Source organism: Argiope bruennichi, chromosome 10 (assembly GCF_947563725.1).
Source record: "Argiope bruennichi chromosome 10, qqArgBrue1.1, whole genome shotgun sequence".
Classification (NCBI taxonomy): Eukaryota; Metazoa; Arthropoda; class Arachnida; order Araneae; family Araneidae; genus Argiope; species Argiope bruennichi.
The window spans coordinates 53845657-53865415 of NC_079160.1; the positions used below are offsets into that span (position 1 = coordinate 53845657).

Below are 19759 nucleotides of genomic sequence, written 5' to 3' on the forward strand. Positions count from 1 at the left end.
TAGTTCAGGTGACTTTCTCCCTCTTCGTAGAACATGATTTCTGTAACTTCAATTGTCAAGCGTTAAGCTGCAGTATTATGGGGAAAATGCTGCAGTTAAACCCATCTAAAATATTTATTTAACTGCAATAAAATGCTCTTTATAAATTGATATTTACAGAAAATATGTAAGTTCATGCTGACAAATTCTAACAAACTCGATAATGAATAGCGATGCTTTATCCCCACACATTAAAAAAAGTATGAAAATACAGACAAAGCGTGGAATAGAATAACACTTGCGGAAATCAAGAACACACAAGCATCAAATCGCCATTACACAACTGCGACAGCACAAGATGCTCATAACGAATTGAATAAAAAGCTTCAAGAGAGAACCAGTATTTTGGATTTTAGTACATATATTGCCAAAATCCGAGCACTTTCGAAAATCTTTGTTTTTCTTGCAAAATGATCCCCCAAACCAGGATCTTTGATCTGACATCCAGCATGTTAAAGATATCTGTAAAACTCTCATCCTTACGTAGAGACTATAGTATAGATAAGTAACATTACAGATTTGTAACAGTAAAAAACTTGGTACATTTTTTCATGAACTCTTTTTTGTCTTAGCATCGACGCTAAGAATTCTTTCAAACTTTTAAAAAACACTAAAAGTTTATTATTTTGTCTAAAAATGAAGAAAAATATCAAAGATGAGATTTAAAGACGCTCTTCTCTCATTTATTTGCTGAAAGTATATTGTTACAAACCTATAATGTTGCTTCCCAGCACGGTTAGGTTTATCACTGGAAAAACAGTTTGATGATCAGCACTGTTGGATGATGATCGGATGCCGCGTCAGTGATTCCGAAGCTTGGCGACTATTTGGCGACTTGGTGACGAATTTGACGACTTTAAAGACAAAATAGATAGTACTGGAAACTTCCAGAATTTTAGCTATTCAGCCAATAGGAACCAAGATACGCATGGTTGTTCCAGAATCTTCTCTGCCCACCTCCTGAGAACTATAAAAGGCCAACAGTCTCAAACCGGAGTCAGTTGTGAAACGAGTAGAAATTAGAGTCGTCGAGAGGATAACGAAGCAACGGTGGAATAATTGGATCAGAGAAGAGCGAGCATTGTGTGGAGCTCAAGCGATTGCTGAATTAAGCTGTGTGCCGAGTCCTGGTGTTTAATGTAGAAGTAGCATCGATTCGTGTGAGGAATAGCCAATCGTGTAGTTGTGAGCCGGCAGTTGGATACAGCTAAAGTGAGGAGACAGTGGAGAATTGCAGGCGTTTGGAGAGATCGTAGAGTGAAGCTACTTAGATTCCTTCCTCGTGCTGAATTATGTCTGATTGCTTTGTGTGCTTTGGTTTTACTATTACTTGTGGGCTTTTGTCTGTTGTAGTGCGCTGCTGTGTGTTGTCTGTGTTCGTCTCGGCTGTGTATTTGTCGTCTTTCTGTCTTCGTGTTTAAAAAACGTCATCGTCGTTCGTTATTTTGATCTGCTGATTGTTTTCAACCATACAGCCACTACAAGCGAACCAGGTGATTTTACGAACTTAGTGGAATTAAGTTCCGTACACAATATACAATATATAATTTATATAGTTTTAATAATAGTTTAGTTTTAATAGATAGTTAAATTTTTAAACAAAATTCCGTATGATAATGAATAAACATCAAAAACTAATTAAGCATTTCTGAGAAATACCACAATATGATTTTGTTGCTAAGTTCCATCATTATAGGATAATATATTTTGCAATTATGCGATCTTTACACGAGAGTGGCATTTTCTGTATACTAAATAATTGATAATTTTTGAAGCATAATAAATCTATTTTAGAACGCACATTATAATTTTGTATTTATATTCGACGTGTAGGAAGGTATCTGAAATGAATCGGCTTCCGAAATTCCACTTATGTGCGAATACATGCTTGAAGAAATTTGAAGAAGAAATTGCATTTATATTATTTCACAGGCAGCATTTTTAAAATCTTGAATTTTGACTAATAACTTTCAATGTTCTTGAAAAGAGTATTTATACATTAGCAGAATTTTGCTTCGTAGGGCAGCTATTGTTTTCATTCCCAATCATTGAATTCATGTATTGCTTCAACTTTCAGAAACTGGAATTGAATCGACAACGCAGGTGTTGCTTCTTGCCATGGGCATTTCCTTTGCAAGAACATTAGAGATTGCATTGACAACGTAAAAACTGCTTCTTGTCACAGGTATTAGTGTTGCAAGAAAAGTAAAGAAATTACGTTGAAAACGTGTAACTTTTTTTCTGCCACAAATATTTACATAGCATGAAAGGGCCGCGGTGGCCTGGTGGTAAGGTCTCGGCTTCGGAGCCGGAGATTTTCAGGTTCGTGACCCGATTCCACCGAAGAACCGTCGTGTAAGGGGGTCTGTTGCACGTTAAATCCGTCATGACCAAACATCCTCCCGCTGCCTTGGTATGGAGAGGGGGATACCAGCTTAGGTGTTGTCCTCGTCATCTGACCGCGGTTCAAAATTACGAGGTCCATCTCAAAATAGCCCTAGTGTTGCTTCAAACGGGACGTTAATATAACTAAACTAAACTTATATAGCATGAAAGATTCTAATCCCGGATAGATAACCAGGATAATTCAGATAGATAATCCGAGATAGAGCAAAACCTCTTTACAGCGGGATCTTCCGTTCAAAACAAAATCTACCAGCGATTTGAGGGATGTATCACGGAGTTCTTGAACTCAAGGCTCCTAACCTCTGGATTGAACAGGTGATATGAATATTAACATGATAGTGAGATTACTTAGTATGTCGTGGTGCTTTATTAACTAAATATTTTTCAGAGAACAGTAAACTGATTTTAAATAATATTTCAATTAGGAAAAAAAAGAAAAAAAAGAACAGAATTACATTTAGTGTTTTTTTCGGTAATCAGTCTAGAATCAAATCAGTCAGGCAAAAGTTGTCGCTTTTATCTATTTTCTCGAAAAATCTGTTTGAAAGTTTATTGTGGAATTCTTAAAATGTTGAAAGATTGAGGTCTTTAGGGTTGTCATTGTTTTTTAAAAAACGTTTTATTTATTGACCGATATTTCGCAAAATAATCATTAAAACAGATAATCGCCAGCCAACCAGATTATTATAACAATGCATAGTAAAATACATTATTATAACAATGTACAATAATCCATTTAAAGAAACGTTACTGTAATATAATGTACAAACAACTAAATCACTCACTACCAAAAGAGCATGTAGAGAACAAATAAACAATAATGAATACAATGTCAATGCAATTGTACACATTCAACAGAAGATTTAGAGACTAAATAAATAAACTTAACAAAAGCAGTTGTTGAAAGGAAAACCGATATCCAAGATTGAGAAATGCGAAGACTCCCAAGTGATGTGCGGATAACGAATAACCGATACACGAGAGTGATCATTTTAAGAAGTTTTACTGTAATACAATGCATAGATAACTGAATCTCACACTCTCAACAGAAATTGGGGTGAATATATGAACAGATTTAATAACAGTAGTCTTTGAAACGGATAACCGGTAACTGCTAAACAGGAGTGATCGTTTAAAGTATGTGACTACATTCGAGATGAAATTTTTGAAAAACTATCGAAAATAATAATATTTTTGAATTTTAAAGATTGTAATTTTAAATTTTGAATTTTAAAGATTGTAAAGATTTTGAATAGAAAAGATTGTAAAAACATTTATGATGGAACCAAAATTTACCAAGTCAGTGCCAAACTCTTTTTTTATTTGGAAAAAAGATCTTTTTTTGGCTATAAAGAAGCATAAAGCGAAAATCTAGTTTAGAGGTTTATCAAATGATTTTCTTAAGATTTTGCAGATGGCTTAAGAAATATATTATCTAGTTCTTGAATTAAAAAATAAATTGAATTTTTCTCCATTCTTTAAATTTCGGGGCTCGACTAATAAATAACACCGAATTTTCCATTTTTTAAAACTTTTTGAAACATTAAAAACAACTATAAAATATTTCTAAATAAATATATTATTTATTTTCCAGTTTAGAAACTGCAGAACATGTTGAGAAATTACTATGCTAAATATGAATAAAAAAATATGAATTTTTTTTTTAATTTATGAAGTTTTTCGCAAGAAAATTCGATTAAATGGAATCTAAATATGCAAAATGGCATTAAAACGTATTCAGATATAAAAACGAGTGTGACTTCCCAAAATATAGACTCAGGAACAAAATTTTAGCAGTTTTATAAAGAAACTTGTTCAAAAATTATGAATTGCCTACTTGCCTTAAATTATGAATTACTACCTTAATTGAGAAGTTTAAATGCAAATTTAATGCATAGATAACTGAATCGTACATTATCAATAGACAATGTAGAGAACAAATTAACAAAACGCTGTATAGTCGTGATGGTATAAAGAAGTAAACTGTTTTTATTTCATTAAGTATTTAGTAGCAAAAATTTCAAATTAGAAACTGAAGAACAAATATTCACGATTTTATCAACGCAGTTTACACGAGAATTGGAAAAAAATAACATTATTGCAATAATTTACTTTTAAACAATGTTGTGATGTCATGGGACTCAATTGCATTAAGAAAGCTCATGTAAACAATAAACAGAATAGGTGCAAGTTTATTGAAATAACACGAACTCCATGTATGTATATCTTGATATAATAAAAATACTTCGTTGATTGATTTATATGTGATAAAGGGGGCCGCGGTGGCCTGGTGGTAAGACCTCGGCTTCGGTACCGGAGGGTTTCAGGTTCGTGACCCGATTCCCCCGAAGAACCATCGTGTAAATGGGTCTGGTGCACTCAAATCCGTTGAGCCAAACGCCCTCCCACTGGTATTATGTGAAAGTTTGGAGGGGGGGGATGCCAGCTCAGGCGCCATCCTTGTCATCTGACCGCGATTCAAAATTACGAAGTCAGTCCAAAAATAGCCCTAGTGTTGCCTTAAAACAGGACGTACATATAACTAAAATTAAACTCAGCTTATGCGTGATAAATTTAAGTGAAATTAAACACACCAATATTCACGGCAACCCGGTTGATAGGCAAAGATGGCCATATTACAATAATAGTAGTTTTGTTTTGAATGAATATATTACACTACGGATCTATCCCCTCCCAAACTATATATAGATCAAAGTTTATTACTTATTCTTTATTTTTTACCCAAAAATAATGCAAAGCATTTTAAACAAAATTTCTTACACATATTAAATTTCCAATTTAAATTCATAAAAATCCCTAACAATATCATACATACAACAAGAATAGAAGACACCATTTTAAATTTCCGCCACCACACAACATCATCAATGCAAATATGTTAGCAACATAACATTAAATTCGCAGAGCGCATAAGAAACAACAAGACTAATGCAAGTTTGAGGCCTTCCATCACCGTATAGAAAGAAATAAGAAATAAGCAACTAAATAAAATAAGCAATAAAAGAATATAAAATGCTTTTTTTTTCCATACGGTGACATTCTCTATGGTACGATACTTCAACAACTGGATTTCCGCATTGAACAATGATCTGTAGGGATGTTGGCACACTGAATAATTCAGAATGAAAAATGGGGGTTGAAATATTTTCCGGGTATTGCATAATGCATGTTTCTATTGAGTAAGCAATTCTACATCAACTGAATCTTTGTTTCGGAAGAAATACCCAAGGTGTTCACTCTCCCAGATGGATATGTTTCTCCATATTGTTCTGCTTTGATTAAAAGAATTTTCAATGCATTTTATAGTTTTTTTTTGTTATGAAAGTTTCTGGTAACATTAAAAATGTAAAATTATGTGCCAAAAATGATTTTTATACCACAAGATAAGTGTTTTAGTAGAAATCTTCAATAAATATTTAATTTTATATAAAAAAATATCAGCGATATTTATAACTTAATTAATAATAAAGATGAATGTGTTTATGTGTGTATTGGCATTCTGCGCAATAAAACGTTACACCTTGAGCTGCCAAATTTAGCTAAGACATACTTTGGAAGGTGAGAATTTGCACCTTGGAACGAGTTTCTTTGAAATTTTAATTAGAATTCTAATTAATTAAAAATAAAGCAAATTTTTGATTTCTTTCCACAAAGTTATCGCAATATTTTAAATTTATAAACTTATTTTTTGCTGATATTATTTTTTTGAAAAATAATTTTTGCACTAATGATTAATTTACAAAAATATCTTAAGTATATTTTATAAAAAAACGTATTTCATTATTGAATTAAAATACAAACCATTTTAATTGTTGTGTCAAATATTTGAAGGCGGGACTTAACCAAGGAAGGATGATTTTATTTAATATCTATGCAGTTTGCGCTAGGAATAAGAAAGTGAAATTAAAGTATCACAAAAATTAGAAAATAGACTATTCGGGGAGGTAAATTTTTAATATCACTATCATTAGGATATTTGGCTCTGCTAGGTTGGCTCATATGCATAGTGAACAGACCAGGTGTAAGGCTATTAAAATAACGTAGTTTTTGTATTTGCCACAAATTGATGCTTAAAAATATTTTTTTGGGAAATCCTGAACATTAAATAGTGGGTACGAGATTTTATTGAAAGTAAACACAGCCAATGTTCACAGTAAAGTAGTTGGTCGCTAATGACGGCTAATTTATATTAAAGTACAAAGCTGTTTCAGAATAGGAATTGAATATATTAGTACTAATAAAATACATTAGAAAGTTTCATATAGATCTATTTTGAAGCATTCTTTTCTAATTATACGTACTTAGCCCAATGTGCCTGTCAGTTTCTGATATATTTCATGATTCTTCATTTGAAATATTTTAGAATATTAAAATAAAATGCTTCTCAAATATTTTACTAGATAGCTCCTCTTTAAAATAAATAAAATTAAACTATTATAGATGAATAAAATCAGAAATATTAAAATGTATGGTTATCAAAAACCAACCATAGTAAAGAATTTCAGAATAAGAAATTTGGAAGTGAGTGAAGAATTTGTGTCAAAATTTGTATTTACAAATTTCAAATAAATCGCGAACTAAATTATGTAAAAGTTCAGTAATTAGTAGCTGATATATAAAATACTAAATTAATTGAATCGACAAACTATGATTTATATATTTACAAGTCTGAGTCAAAAAGAAATATTTCTTTAATTTTTACTGGTCTCATTTCAAAACATATTTTTAAAATATTAAAAATAAAGTTTTTGTTTGAATTGAACAAATTCTCACACCGAATTAATGTTAAAAAAAACCCACTGTTGTATCAGTTAATAACAGAGATGAAATAAAAAGTTTAATATTATGGTTTGCAGATGCTGCTCATTTCACATTAGTTTAGTTATATATTAACGTCCTGTTTTAAAACAACACTAGGGCTATTTTGGGACGGACCTCGTAATTTTGAACCGCTGTCAGATGATGAGGACGACACCTGAGCTGGCACCCCCCCTCTCCACGCCACACCACACCAGCGGGAGGACGTTTCGCCAGACAGATTTAACGTGCAGCAGACCCTCTTTCACGACGGTTCTTCGGTGGAATCGGGTCTCGAATCTGAAACGCTACGGCTCACGACCCCAGACCTTACCACCAGGCCTCCGCGGCCCTGCCCATTTTACATTGACTTTCTTTTTATATTTATCACGTTAAACTGTGATCTTCAAATAGATTAGATGGATGAAGTGGGCAGAGTGCCTTGAATGTATCATTATTTGCTATTAATTGAATGGAATGTCGAAGATCGGTTAGCGATTATCTATATCTATATCTATACTTATAATAAAGCTCAATGTGTGTGTGTGTGTGTGTGTGTTGGCGCTCTACAGGCCAGACCGTTTGACATACAGCTACCAAATTTGGTACATATATACCTTGGAGGTTGGGAATGTGCACCTGGGGTTTCTTTTTTCGAATTTTTAATTAGAATTTTAATTATTAATTAAAAACTAACTTTCCCGCCAAAAAAATCTTCCATTTTCCCCACCGCCAACTTTTCCGCCAAAAAAATCTTCCATTATCCCCAGCGCCAAACGAGAAAGGCTTCAGTTTTTTTTTCTCCCAACAGTAATGAGGCTAGGGTTAAAATTTTTCGGCGGATTATTTCAATCGGTTCTGTTTATTTTCTTAATGTTTGAGGCATTTAAAATTAAACATTGTTAATGAATCAATCTTTCAGATTCATTCTGAAGTACTTTTGAATTAAAATAAAACAAAATAAAGGAAATTAAAAATTTCTAATCCGCATAGCGTTACCCCAACTGGCGTAGAAAAAATCACGTATTAGCGTTACGTAACCGGCGAAGAAAATTCACGCATGCGCATTCTGTTCTGATTGTTGCCATGACAACGTTATCAATGGATGATTTAAATTATTTTTGGGTTAGTTGCATGCTTTTGTAAGTAAATTGTATTTATGTTAGTTATATATTTTTTGTATATGCTTATAGTTTTAAGTACATCGTTTTTTAAGTAGTTTTTTTAAAACCTGTGTTCAACCGTTTATTTTAAACGATTCGTTTTATTTTCTTAGTGTTTGATGCATTTAAATTTAAACATTGTTAATGAATCGATCTGCTCATAATGAATCTAAGAAAATTTTGTTGACCAACTCTTGAGATATTACATAAATTAAAAAAGATATTCTTTAGTGCCCATAAAGTTTAAACGCTGAGTGACTCTATTTTCAGTAATCAGATTATAAAAAAATGCTTTGTTTCAGTAAAAAATATTATTATATTAATTGAAGATAAATTCTTTCCACTTTAATTTAAAGCATAAATTCTACGGGTGCTAACAGAAAATGAGAGAGATACATATTACGTTATGACTGAAGGCCTTTATAATATTATGAATGAATTATATGATAATCAAAATTTGAAGTTTTAAAATATTTTGATGAAGAAGCTATTAAAGTAAAAATTGCATAAAATATTTAATTATTAAAATTTTAACGAACATTAAGATTGGCGAACCGGCTGGTCGCCAAAGGCGGCTAGTAGTATATAAAACCGCCATTCGGAGAATTTCCTACATATCCCATTCTAGGAATCCAGACCTACAGTCGATATTTAAGTTGAATCTAAGAGAGAAGAAATACATTTCCTTAACTTAGAATTGCACGAGAATGTAACAAGAATCATGCGTACAAATACATCACATTTAGCGACTAAGAAATAATACGAAGAAATAATACTAAGAATAAATACTGAAATTTTGAGGAATTTTTTAAAGTTATTTTTAAAGCAATGGAATTCTTAAGCAAATAAATGAATCAAATCAGAATATATTTATTTATTTCCTTTAATCAAGGTTTTATATGGTTTCTAGAAAAAAGGAAGTTTTAATAAAATTCATCCCATTTAGGGTAAAAAATATCATTGCTGCTGGAACAATGTTACAAAAATACTTTATAAAATATTTGTATGAGATTCGGTCCTATAGTTGAAAACAACGAATCGCAATAATGCTTGATTAGATTATCTTATTATTTTTTTTAATTTGCTCTTAATGATATTATAATTAAGGGCATATAAATTTTAATTTAATGATGATATCCCGTGTACACAAAAATGTTCATTTGTTGCAATGCGCATGAGAAAGATTGCTTTGATTGAAACAAAGAAAAGCATTGCTGTAAAATGCACATAAAAATAGATTTAAGATTTTTTCAAAAATTAGAGAAAAAAAATGTTTGAAAACGAATTTAGCTTTATTTTAAATTTATTTTTTTGAGTTTTAATGTGACAAAAAGTAATTTGTGAGCAATAATATGCTTTGAAGCTACTGTGCAAAATCTTCAAAATTTTGATTGATTTTTAATTAAAAACCCAATGAAAAGTTTGAGAAACTTTCTAATTGAACATGTTCTACACAAGAAGTATTTCTCAACAAATCCTATTCTAAATTTGATAATTCTCTATTCCAAAGTTTGCCCTGTAGAGTGTTTTGAATATTTTATCATCATGTATATCTATTCAGAAAATTTACTAGTATTACGTCAGCGTATAAACACTAACATGTTGCCAACTAATACATTGAAAACATGTTAAAGTGCGAATAAGGAACAACTTAAAAAATGAATTAATTATTTTTGCTTAGTGGCCCGAAAACATAAATTCTTTTCTTAACTATCCACAAACTTGCCGCGAGCTTGATTTCGCACGCGGAAAGGAAAAACATTGTTACAGAACTGTGTTTAAAAGTAATATTGAATTATTCATTAACATTAAAGAAAAAAATTTCAGAGAATTTAAAACGGAATCACTGAAAAGCTAGACTTTTGAATTATAAAATAATGTATAAATAAATTTTGTGCGATTCTATGTTCCGAAGTTAGCACTAAAATATCGATTAATTTTTAATTAGTTGAAAATTTTATTAAAATTTTAAGAAACTATCTCAGTGAGTTTCTCAAACTCTCTAATATTCAAGAAGTAACTGTATGCCAAATTGGATTGTTCTGGTCGAATGATATATTGATTAGAGGATTTTAAAGATATCACACATGTTTCAAGACGCTATTTGCAATTAATATGTCAGCCAATAAACATTATCATATTAAGAACTAAAGAAATAGATGATTTTATAAACAAAAACAGTTTCCAGTACAATAGAGACAGAATTATTTGGTTGCATCATTTCCCTGTCCACTATTTAACCGTCGAAGCGACGAATGTAAGGTTATCTTTTCTCAAAATCATGGGCTGATAATTAATCCTTCACAAATAAATAATTCGGTACAAAAATTATATATAATCCACAAACACCTGAAAGATTCTATAGATTCCTAATTGAACAAGAAAAGGATATTTTCATAACGAAGGTGTCATCTAATTAGATTATGAAACTTGCAAGAGGGATTTTCCTGAAACACTTGCATATACTCTCTAATAAATGCGCTCGTGTGTCATTAATCGCACACAAAACAAAATTACAAAAGAGCATAATAATGTGCGATCTTCGACTTTCTCTTCTGATGATTAATCGCTGGAATGCTATAAATACGCAAGCACCAGGGTACTGAATACGTATTTTGGGCATCTTTTATGACGACTGAAACCAAAATTTTATACAGAACTACATCTGTAATCATAAAACCGTGTGCCAAATTTCATATAATTAATGCACTGTGCTTTTGAATTTCCACGTTTGTATGCTTGTGAAAGTTCAGATCGACAGGCGGATCATTTGACGGATTTGGATCCAAATTTCCCACATACTTTTGCTTTAGGTGATAAATCTCTGAGCCAAATTTTATCCATCTAGATGTTTTTAGTTTGTAGCTATCGTGTTATCTTATATTCGAACAGACTGACTTCCACTGAATAGATTTCGTTCAAAATTTGATAGAAATTTACGAATGTGGTTCAAAGATCCCAAGCCAAATTTCATCTGCTTAGCTGAACACGTTTTTGAGTTATCCTCTTCACAGGTAAATAGGCATGTCAGGAAAATTCCGTGAATGTGTCAGGGAGGTTTGGCAAAATCTGGAGTTCGAATTGTTTGACGATTACAATACTTTCTCTTTGTATATGTCATATAAGAAAAAGTAAAAAGCAAAACAGTTTTAGGATTAAATACAAATAGAAAAATCTTATAGTTCAAGGTAAGGAAGCAGATGGATACAAGGATAATTCGGACATATTCTTACCGTATATCCTCATTTCTCTCTCTGCCTTCACAGTCTGAAAATTTGGAGCTTCGGTGGATACCTCACACCTGTAAATACCTTCAGAATCCACATCTGTATATGGCATGAAGATGTTCCCCCGATCCGTCTTACTTAGCTGGAAAGAGAAAAACATTCGGTAATCAATGGAATTTCGATTGAAAGTTTTACAAATACGAGAATTCGTTTCAGAAAGTTTCTACAATGACTGTGGGAAATGCAGTTCGTGAACCATGTGCCTTGGTTTGGCAAGAACATTCTCGAAATTCGATTGTCTGTCTCAGATTTGAATAAAGTTCGAAATCTTAACTAGAAGTGGATAGTTTATATTAAAAAGATAAACTAAATTTAATTTTTGAAGAAACTGGTTAAAATAATTAATTTTAAACGAAGTTATATTTTCGATATTTGTTATATGAATAAATGTACAGATTTTTCAGATTAGCAGAAGCAGATCTAAGTTACGACTCTTTTCCTGTTTTTTAATGCTGGTCCCGGAATAAAAAAGCATTTCTATTTAAACTTTTCTGCTTTATACTCACTGATGTAGTCGATTCTCAGTTACCCAGTGTTACAAAAATTCGGCTCTTCAAATCAAGCGCTTTCACCAAGGTGGGTGGTTTGGAAAAAATGGAGAATTCAGATATTTTACAGCCCTATTATGGGGCCCTCATTTAATACGATGATTTATTTAGTTTTCCATAACAGAACATTTAAAAAAATTATTTATTTTTGAATGAATATTTTTTATTTTATTAACTTCGTGAATGCGTATTTGTTTTTATTATCTATTATGATTCTTAACTGCCAGCATTTATGTTTGTACACAATTTAATTTAAGTAGGTGTTTGGTTTTATAAAAATTCTAATAACTAAGTGGACGTAATGTAACAGATATAAGCCTGGCCAACTGCCAATAAATAAAAATATCAATACTATTTTAAGTTTATATTATTCTATGACGGGAAGAATTATATTGTAATTTAAGTATCAATAAGTATATTTCAAAAATGCTGTTAAAACAACTTTTTGGACAATCTCCTGACCGTATCAAAAATATTTAATGATATTTTCTTGATAGTATAACATTTTAAACTAAAAAAACATTTTTCTGCTACTAAAACTGATCGAGTTATCAAACACTGAAAATCAAATTTTTATTCGAATTTCTGTGTTCCTTTTGAGGTCGCGAGAATAATCTTAAGGTTTTTTTTTTGGAAATTGATTTTACATATTATTATGATACTTTTTCTAATTGTTCTTAAACTCATTTGGTATACGACTTCCATTTATGTTAACTCGACTCTCCTATTTAAAGAGTTAGAACTCTGTAATTTAGTCATTAAACAATGGTGTTTTTTATCATATATTTTAAGGTGCGAACAACTTTTTCTTAATATATAATTGGAAAGAATAAGAGATCCAATAAAAAGTTAGAATTTTTAACTTTTTGAGAAATATATTTGTTGATTCAAAAACATAAAATATAATTATTCCTTCCATGTAAGGGATTTTTCGAACTAGCACTTTGCGTCCATCTCTAATAATCTATTGGGCCACGGTAAAAGCGAATACCTGGATATTCCTTTAAAAGTTTTGTCCTCGTAAATTAAATTTTAAAAAGTGCATAAAATTTACAGGAATAATTTATGATTAATTAACCATTTAAAATAATAAAAACTATTTTTTAAAAAAAACCGCTTTAATTAAAGTGCAAAAAAAAAAAAATAGAAAGTAATTTTTTAAAAAGCAGAAACAGGGAAGTTAATATAAAATCATAAAAAAAGAAGTGTTGGAAACTGTATTATAAAGTAATTAAGTTTCGATAAATATCAAAAATATAATGAATATTTCAATGAATATTATATAAATATAATGAATATTTCAATGAATATTATATAAATATAATGAATATTTCAATGAATATTATATAAATATAATGAATATTTCAATTGTTTAGAGTATTAATGTCAGCCCTTCACATTTTTACAGATTTACTTCATCGTGCTTATTTTAAATAAAAAATTGTTTTCTATTCCGTTTTTATCAAAAAATAAGGACATCAAAATAAATCTGTGAAAGTGCGGAAAGCATATATAAATATTCTAAACAATTAAAATATAAATTATATTTAAAATATATTTTAATTAATAAATTTCTTCGCTTTCCTTTTTTTTGGACATATATCGTTTAATTTGTCTATAGTATTATTTTTAGCGTTTCATCCTTTAAAGAATTGTTTCAATGTTCATGTTTACGATTAATGAAATTACTTTCTACTTTTTCGAGTATAATGAAAGCATTTTTTTAAAAAAATTTTTTTGTATGCATGAAACAAATCAAGTTAAATAGAAATGTGTGATAAAAATCCTATAACTATAAACGAGCAATTCTTGCATATTATAAATTTATTTCGTGTATATCGGAAACTACTCGAACGATTTAGATCAAACTTTATATTAGTTTTGCTTTTTAAGTTTATCTATACAGGTGTCTTTTCTAAAAAATTGGGCACTTTTTTTTTATAACTAACTATTGGGATAAGTATATTCAACTTCTGTTTTGAAGTGCGGGCAGGGCAGTTTAGTGGTGAGGACGGGTGACGTGTGTTTTACAGGTTCTCCGTTCGACCCGCACTTTTTGCTTTATTTTTGTACTTATATATTTGCATTTAATATTTTTGCCTTTGAATTTTATTTAGATAGGTGTCTTTCTTGAAAAAAAAAGCGATTTCAAACAAAAAAAAATTGTTTATAATCAACTATTTGAGCTTTTTTCTATTTGCTCTTTTGCTGACAATATCACATAGCGTCATCTCGGACTCGATTTTACCATAATAAAATTGAGTGTAAGTTCAAATAATGATACATAAACTGTAAAATGAATACTGTAACAAAGCATATTTTTTTTAAATACAGGAAGTCTCACAAGATATGTAGCGTCTAATATTTACAGATTCGGATTGAATACTTTAAGACGATAATATTTTGATGATATTTTGATGTATAACGTGGATAATTAGACTAAGACGAGACTATTCGAGGATCACACCTGTTATACATCAAAATACTCGTCTTAACGTGCTCTATCGGAATCTGCAAATATTAGACACTGCATATCTTGTGGCACACCCTGCACATATTAAACTAAGTGCATTCATGCTTTTTTTTATTTATTTAAATGACCAGTTCAAGATTGAAAATTGTGTTCATTTGTAATTAATATGTGGTTCGTTTTTAAATATTTAATCCGAAAAATACGATTTTACACACAAACACGTGCGCGCGCACACACATACAAACACGCACGCATAAACAAATTGCCGAGTGAAGACTAGTTTCGTACTCCCTAATAAAGGTTTTCTTCCCCCCCCCCACATAAAACCATCACATAAAATTGTGGACGTTGGGAAGTCTCGAGAACATCATGGGCGCTCAGATATTTATTTTCTAAGTTCGACATGAGAAATGCATGTTTCATAGTATAACAAAGAAAACCAATACTTGGATGTATTATTAATCGCGCACAATACGCGAACAATAATTACAAAAGAACCTATATGGCGATTAAATGTTAGAATGCGATTTGTGCAGCAGCTTGAATGGTGTCTTAAAAATTTCTTCGCTATCTCTCTAACAAATGTATGGCAAATAATAGTTCTATAGAACCTATTAATATGCTATGTTTGGCGATTAATTGCTGGAATTGGTAATACATACATACCAGAAAACCAAATATATATTTTGCAGAGTTATTTTTTTACCGATTGAAACCAAAATGTGACACAAAACTAAAATTTGTTGTCGCAATATCACATATCGAATTTCAGACTTTTAAATTATTACGTTTTTGTGTTATCGCATTAACATGCTTGTGATAATACAGAAAATCAACTGCTTAAAGGATTTGATTTAAAATTTGACGCATTTCTAATTTTCAGTTGTTAAATAATTGTACTAAATTTTATCTGTCTATCTCTGTTTGTTTTGTAATTATTGCAATTATTAGGACACCTAGACGCACAGACTTTCTCTGAATGGACTTTTGAGAAAAAGAAAGCTCTATAGAAATGTTAAAATTATACATAAAGACCATGCATCAAAGTTTAGTCTAATTCAAAGTGGTTTTGAATTACTGTGTTCAAAGACAGATATAATTCCAAAAATCTGTTTTTCCATCTCAGAGGGGTCTTAAAATTGGAGATTCGTCAAAATTTCGAGGTCGAAAATCTTTCTTTGTAAAGGGTGTTCCAAAATTAACGCAATATTTGAATTTGCCATCATTTGCGCAGTAAAGGGCTGGCAATTCTACTAAAAAATTGACAGCTGATAGTTTTAGGTTAGTAAAAATGGAGCGTTACACGATAGAACAACGTGTTTTCATTGTTGAACAATATTTCAAAAATAATGAAGGCCTGTTGGCTACAGTTCGAAAATTTGAGAATTGGCCCCCAAGATCGCGTGATTTAACACTCTTGGATTTCTTTTTTATGGAGTTATTTGAAGTCAACGGTGTCTGCCAACAAATCCACAAGCACACGTGCATTGAAGGAGGAAATTCAACCCTGCATCAACGAAATTCAGCCATGTTTATGCAAAATGGTCATGTAAAATTTCGACAAAAGAGTGTATATGTTGTGTTTTTTTTAATTTAATTCAAATCTTGCGTTAATACATTGTTCTATGACGTAACCTCCATTTTTACTAACCCTAAACTATCAGCTATCAAATGGTTTTTTTAATAAGGTTGCCAGCCCTTTACTGCACGAATTGCGTTAAATTTGGGACAGCCTTTATATTTCGTATACAAAAAAGCAAAATTTTCGGTTTCCACTTAACGAAGCATTAAAATATCTAGAAACTGGAGCACAATCACTTCTGAAATTTAAACAATACCAAATCAAAAACAATAGAAACTGTAAGAATCGAAATAGGTAGATAACGAACTTCCATGCATTAAACTGCTCTCCAAATTAACATATCTTGCAATTTTCTTAATTAAGGCATTACTTCTTTTGGAGATACACAAAATGCTATTTTTAAGTCAGTTTGTTAATTACCGGTTCCGGAAGCATTAATTATTTTGCATTTCGAAAAGCTAACATTATTGTCTTAAATCTTACTGGTCGGTTCATTAAAATATAATTGAGCTGTCAAAAGCATCGAAAGACGAAACAAGAAATCGTTAAACTGTCTCATTTAACAAATTCAGAGGAATTTCACAAACACGGTTTTTTTCCCGTTACCGTTAACTCAACAATTCGTATATTCTGAAAATTCAAATTTCGCGAAATTATTCACATTTCGGTTATTATGGAAATTTAGACAACTCTCGAAGTGCGCCTTAAAGACGAGAAGTGAACTTGACGATTCTGTGTTTTTTAAATATGTAGATTAAGGGGAAAAAAGCAATTTGGTTAAAAGTTCCTTTTTCTGTAAATATTTTTAATATTTTAAGATAAAATGTCTTGTTCCTTAAATATGAATCTACTTCGATAATTAATTAAGAATTGAAGCAGGGAAAACATCTACAGGTTTTGAAAACTTTCATTATCGTCCAAATAAGAAGCAAATTAAATAAAATTCGTAACTAATCTAAAGTATTTTATCGGATCTTTTTGTAAGCTTGGAATGTTTTGCATTTGACTTTGTTTCACGATGAAGAGAATGAGCTATTTTTGATTCGAAATCTTTGAAATAGGAGTTCAAAATCCAATATAGGATTTAAAGTTTTGGTATAATGGCCATATAACAAATTTAGATCATATTGCAAACTACCTATGTTTTAGTAATAGAGTACATGAACATGCAAATCGACAAACAGTAACCGGCCATTAGAATTAACCCAACACTTTTAACAGATGTATTATTCTGGTGAAAAGAAACAAATTTTATTCGTAGTGTTTGAGTTAACGTGTTCACATGCACATGGATGGACAGACTTGAAGGATTATTGACGAATTTCCAAAGAATTTGAATATAAATCTGCAAATTTAGTACAAAGATTATATTCAAAATTCACTTGTCTATTACCATATTCTGCGAATTTCTATTACCAACTGTAAATCCGTTCATGAGGAAATGACTCTTTGTTGAATTTATATTTAAATACTCCGGCGTCCTGGCATAGGGGTAGCGCTTCTTCCGCGTGATCTGGGCGTCCTGGGTTCGAGTCCCGGTTTGGACATGGTTGTTTTTCCGTTGTTCTATCTGTGAGATGTGTGAATGTGCCCTCCTGTAAAAAGGGGTTGTGCAAGCGAATGAGTGATGCGTAAGTCACAAAGTCGTACTCTTGGCCCTAGTTGGCGCTACTGAAAAAAGAAGAGACGCTTCACCACAGGCTTAAGTCGCTGTCTTCGTTACAGCGGGCTTGTCCATGGCAAGTGCCATAAGAAACAACAACATATTTAAATGCAAGTTGTAATATAACAGCAGATTTCCTATTTGAATACTGTAGCAGAAAAATAATTTTTTTAGACATCATCATTTAAAAAAAAATATTACTGGATTTATCCAAATGTAAAAAAATGAATCTTAAATTTTTCCATGGATGAATCATAAGTACTTCTATTGATTGTCTACCTTCATTAAAAGTAAATATTTTAATTCTCTTTGTTTTCACTCAATAATCCTGTAATGGCGAGTTTTTTCGGATCACAGATTTCTTTCTTTTTCAGTAAAAGGTTGATAGATTCTGAATATTTGGCTTAGTTATACAAATGTATTTGCTATAGGAATATGATAATGATCTAGTTAACCTTCGTCTCAGAAAGGACATCGATTGTGAGAGCATAATTCAAATCTGTGACGACATGAAACAGAAGGGTTGTGTCCTATAATGTATGTATTGATCCTGAAAGATGTTTGGCAAGTGCAGACTTGGAAGACAAATTGGCAAGTTCTTCTGCCCATTTTCGATAACCATTTACTTCGCCAAATGCTTAGGAAGACCATTTTGTTAGTCTTCGATGGCAGAATTAGTTAGAGACTCACAAATGCTTGTTTGGTACAGAAAAGAATATGTCTACTAAAAATCTAGCTATCCATGATATTTTTGTTTCTTAGTTTTCAGTATGTTATTGTTCAGTATTAGTTCAGTACTTAGTCTTATAGTATGTTTCATAATTTTTTGTAAAATGTTAGGAGATATTCAGTGGAGTCATTTTCAATATATGAATAATTTTTTTTCCGACAAGATTAATATTTTGATTGCTGAAACAATTTTGATTAATTTTAGAATTGAAAGCATGGAATTTTAGGAAATGTTTATGCATATTATTATATAGATCTTAGGATTACATTCGAAGGGATAGATCTTTATTACAGCAAAAAGTATTACTAAAAGACTGAAAAAATTTAATTGTTTAGTCAAAGATGTTTAGTTTAGTCAAAGAGGAGGACAAGGGTTGAAGAATTGAATTCATAAGGAAATTCAGCATAAAAATAGTATATCATTAGGATATTCAATAAATATTCACAAGAATATTGAAACGCAATAGCCAACCAATTTGGAAAAAAAACAGCCTTTAAACTTTGGACTTTACTTATATACCAATAAGTTATCGCTGTGGTTGAGCAGCCAATTAGCACCGTCGTGATCGTAATCGATTCATATTCGTGAGATCAGGATTCGTTTTCCGATTCTTTTTTGTTTTAATTCTTCCCGAAATTATTTAAATTAAATTAGCGATTGACAGAACAGTTTTAAATTATGGGTTACTCATTTTTTATGCAAAAATAAATATTTATTATCCTAATGATTTAATTATAATCTAATTTTTATATAGAGAAATAATTATAAATATAGAGACGTATTTTTATTTTTTTAAAAATTATTTAATTTAAATTAACAGTTTACAAATAGCTTGAATTTATATGTTACTTATTACTGGGCATAAGCATTTGGACTTCAGAATATTTTAACTATCTAAGTTATATTGAATTAATTGATTGGCGATATGTGACATTCCAATCATAGGGAGACCCAAGACGAACCTGCGCGTTTGCTCAGAGTTTCTAAGTGAACAAGAATTGTAGGACAGAATAATTTAAAAATATAGTTGAAGTGCAGTATTCAATTTAA

At 30.9% G+C, this 19759-nt stretch overlaps 1 protein-coding gene across 1 annotated transcript in view; it reads right to left on the reverse strand.

The window, feature by feature from the left end:
* Positions 1-19759, reverse strand: part of LOC129988726 (synaptogenesis protein syg-2-like) — a 168266-nt gene that overhangs the window by 52331 nt on the left and 96176 nt on the right. Inside the window, exon 3 of the mRNA XM_056096994.1 lies at positions 11660-11795. Within this exon, the coding sequence (XP_055952969.1) occupies positions 11660-11795 (136 nt within the window). The remainder of the gene's footprint in view (positions 1-11659; positions 11796-19759) is intronic.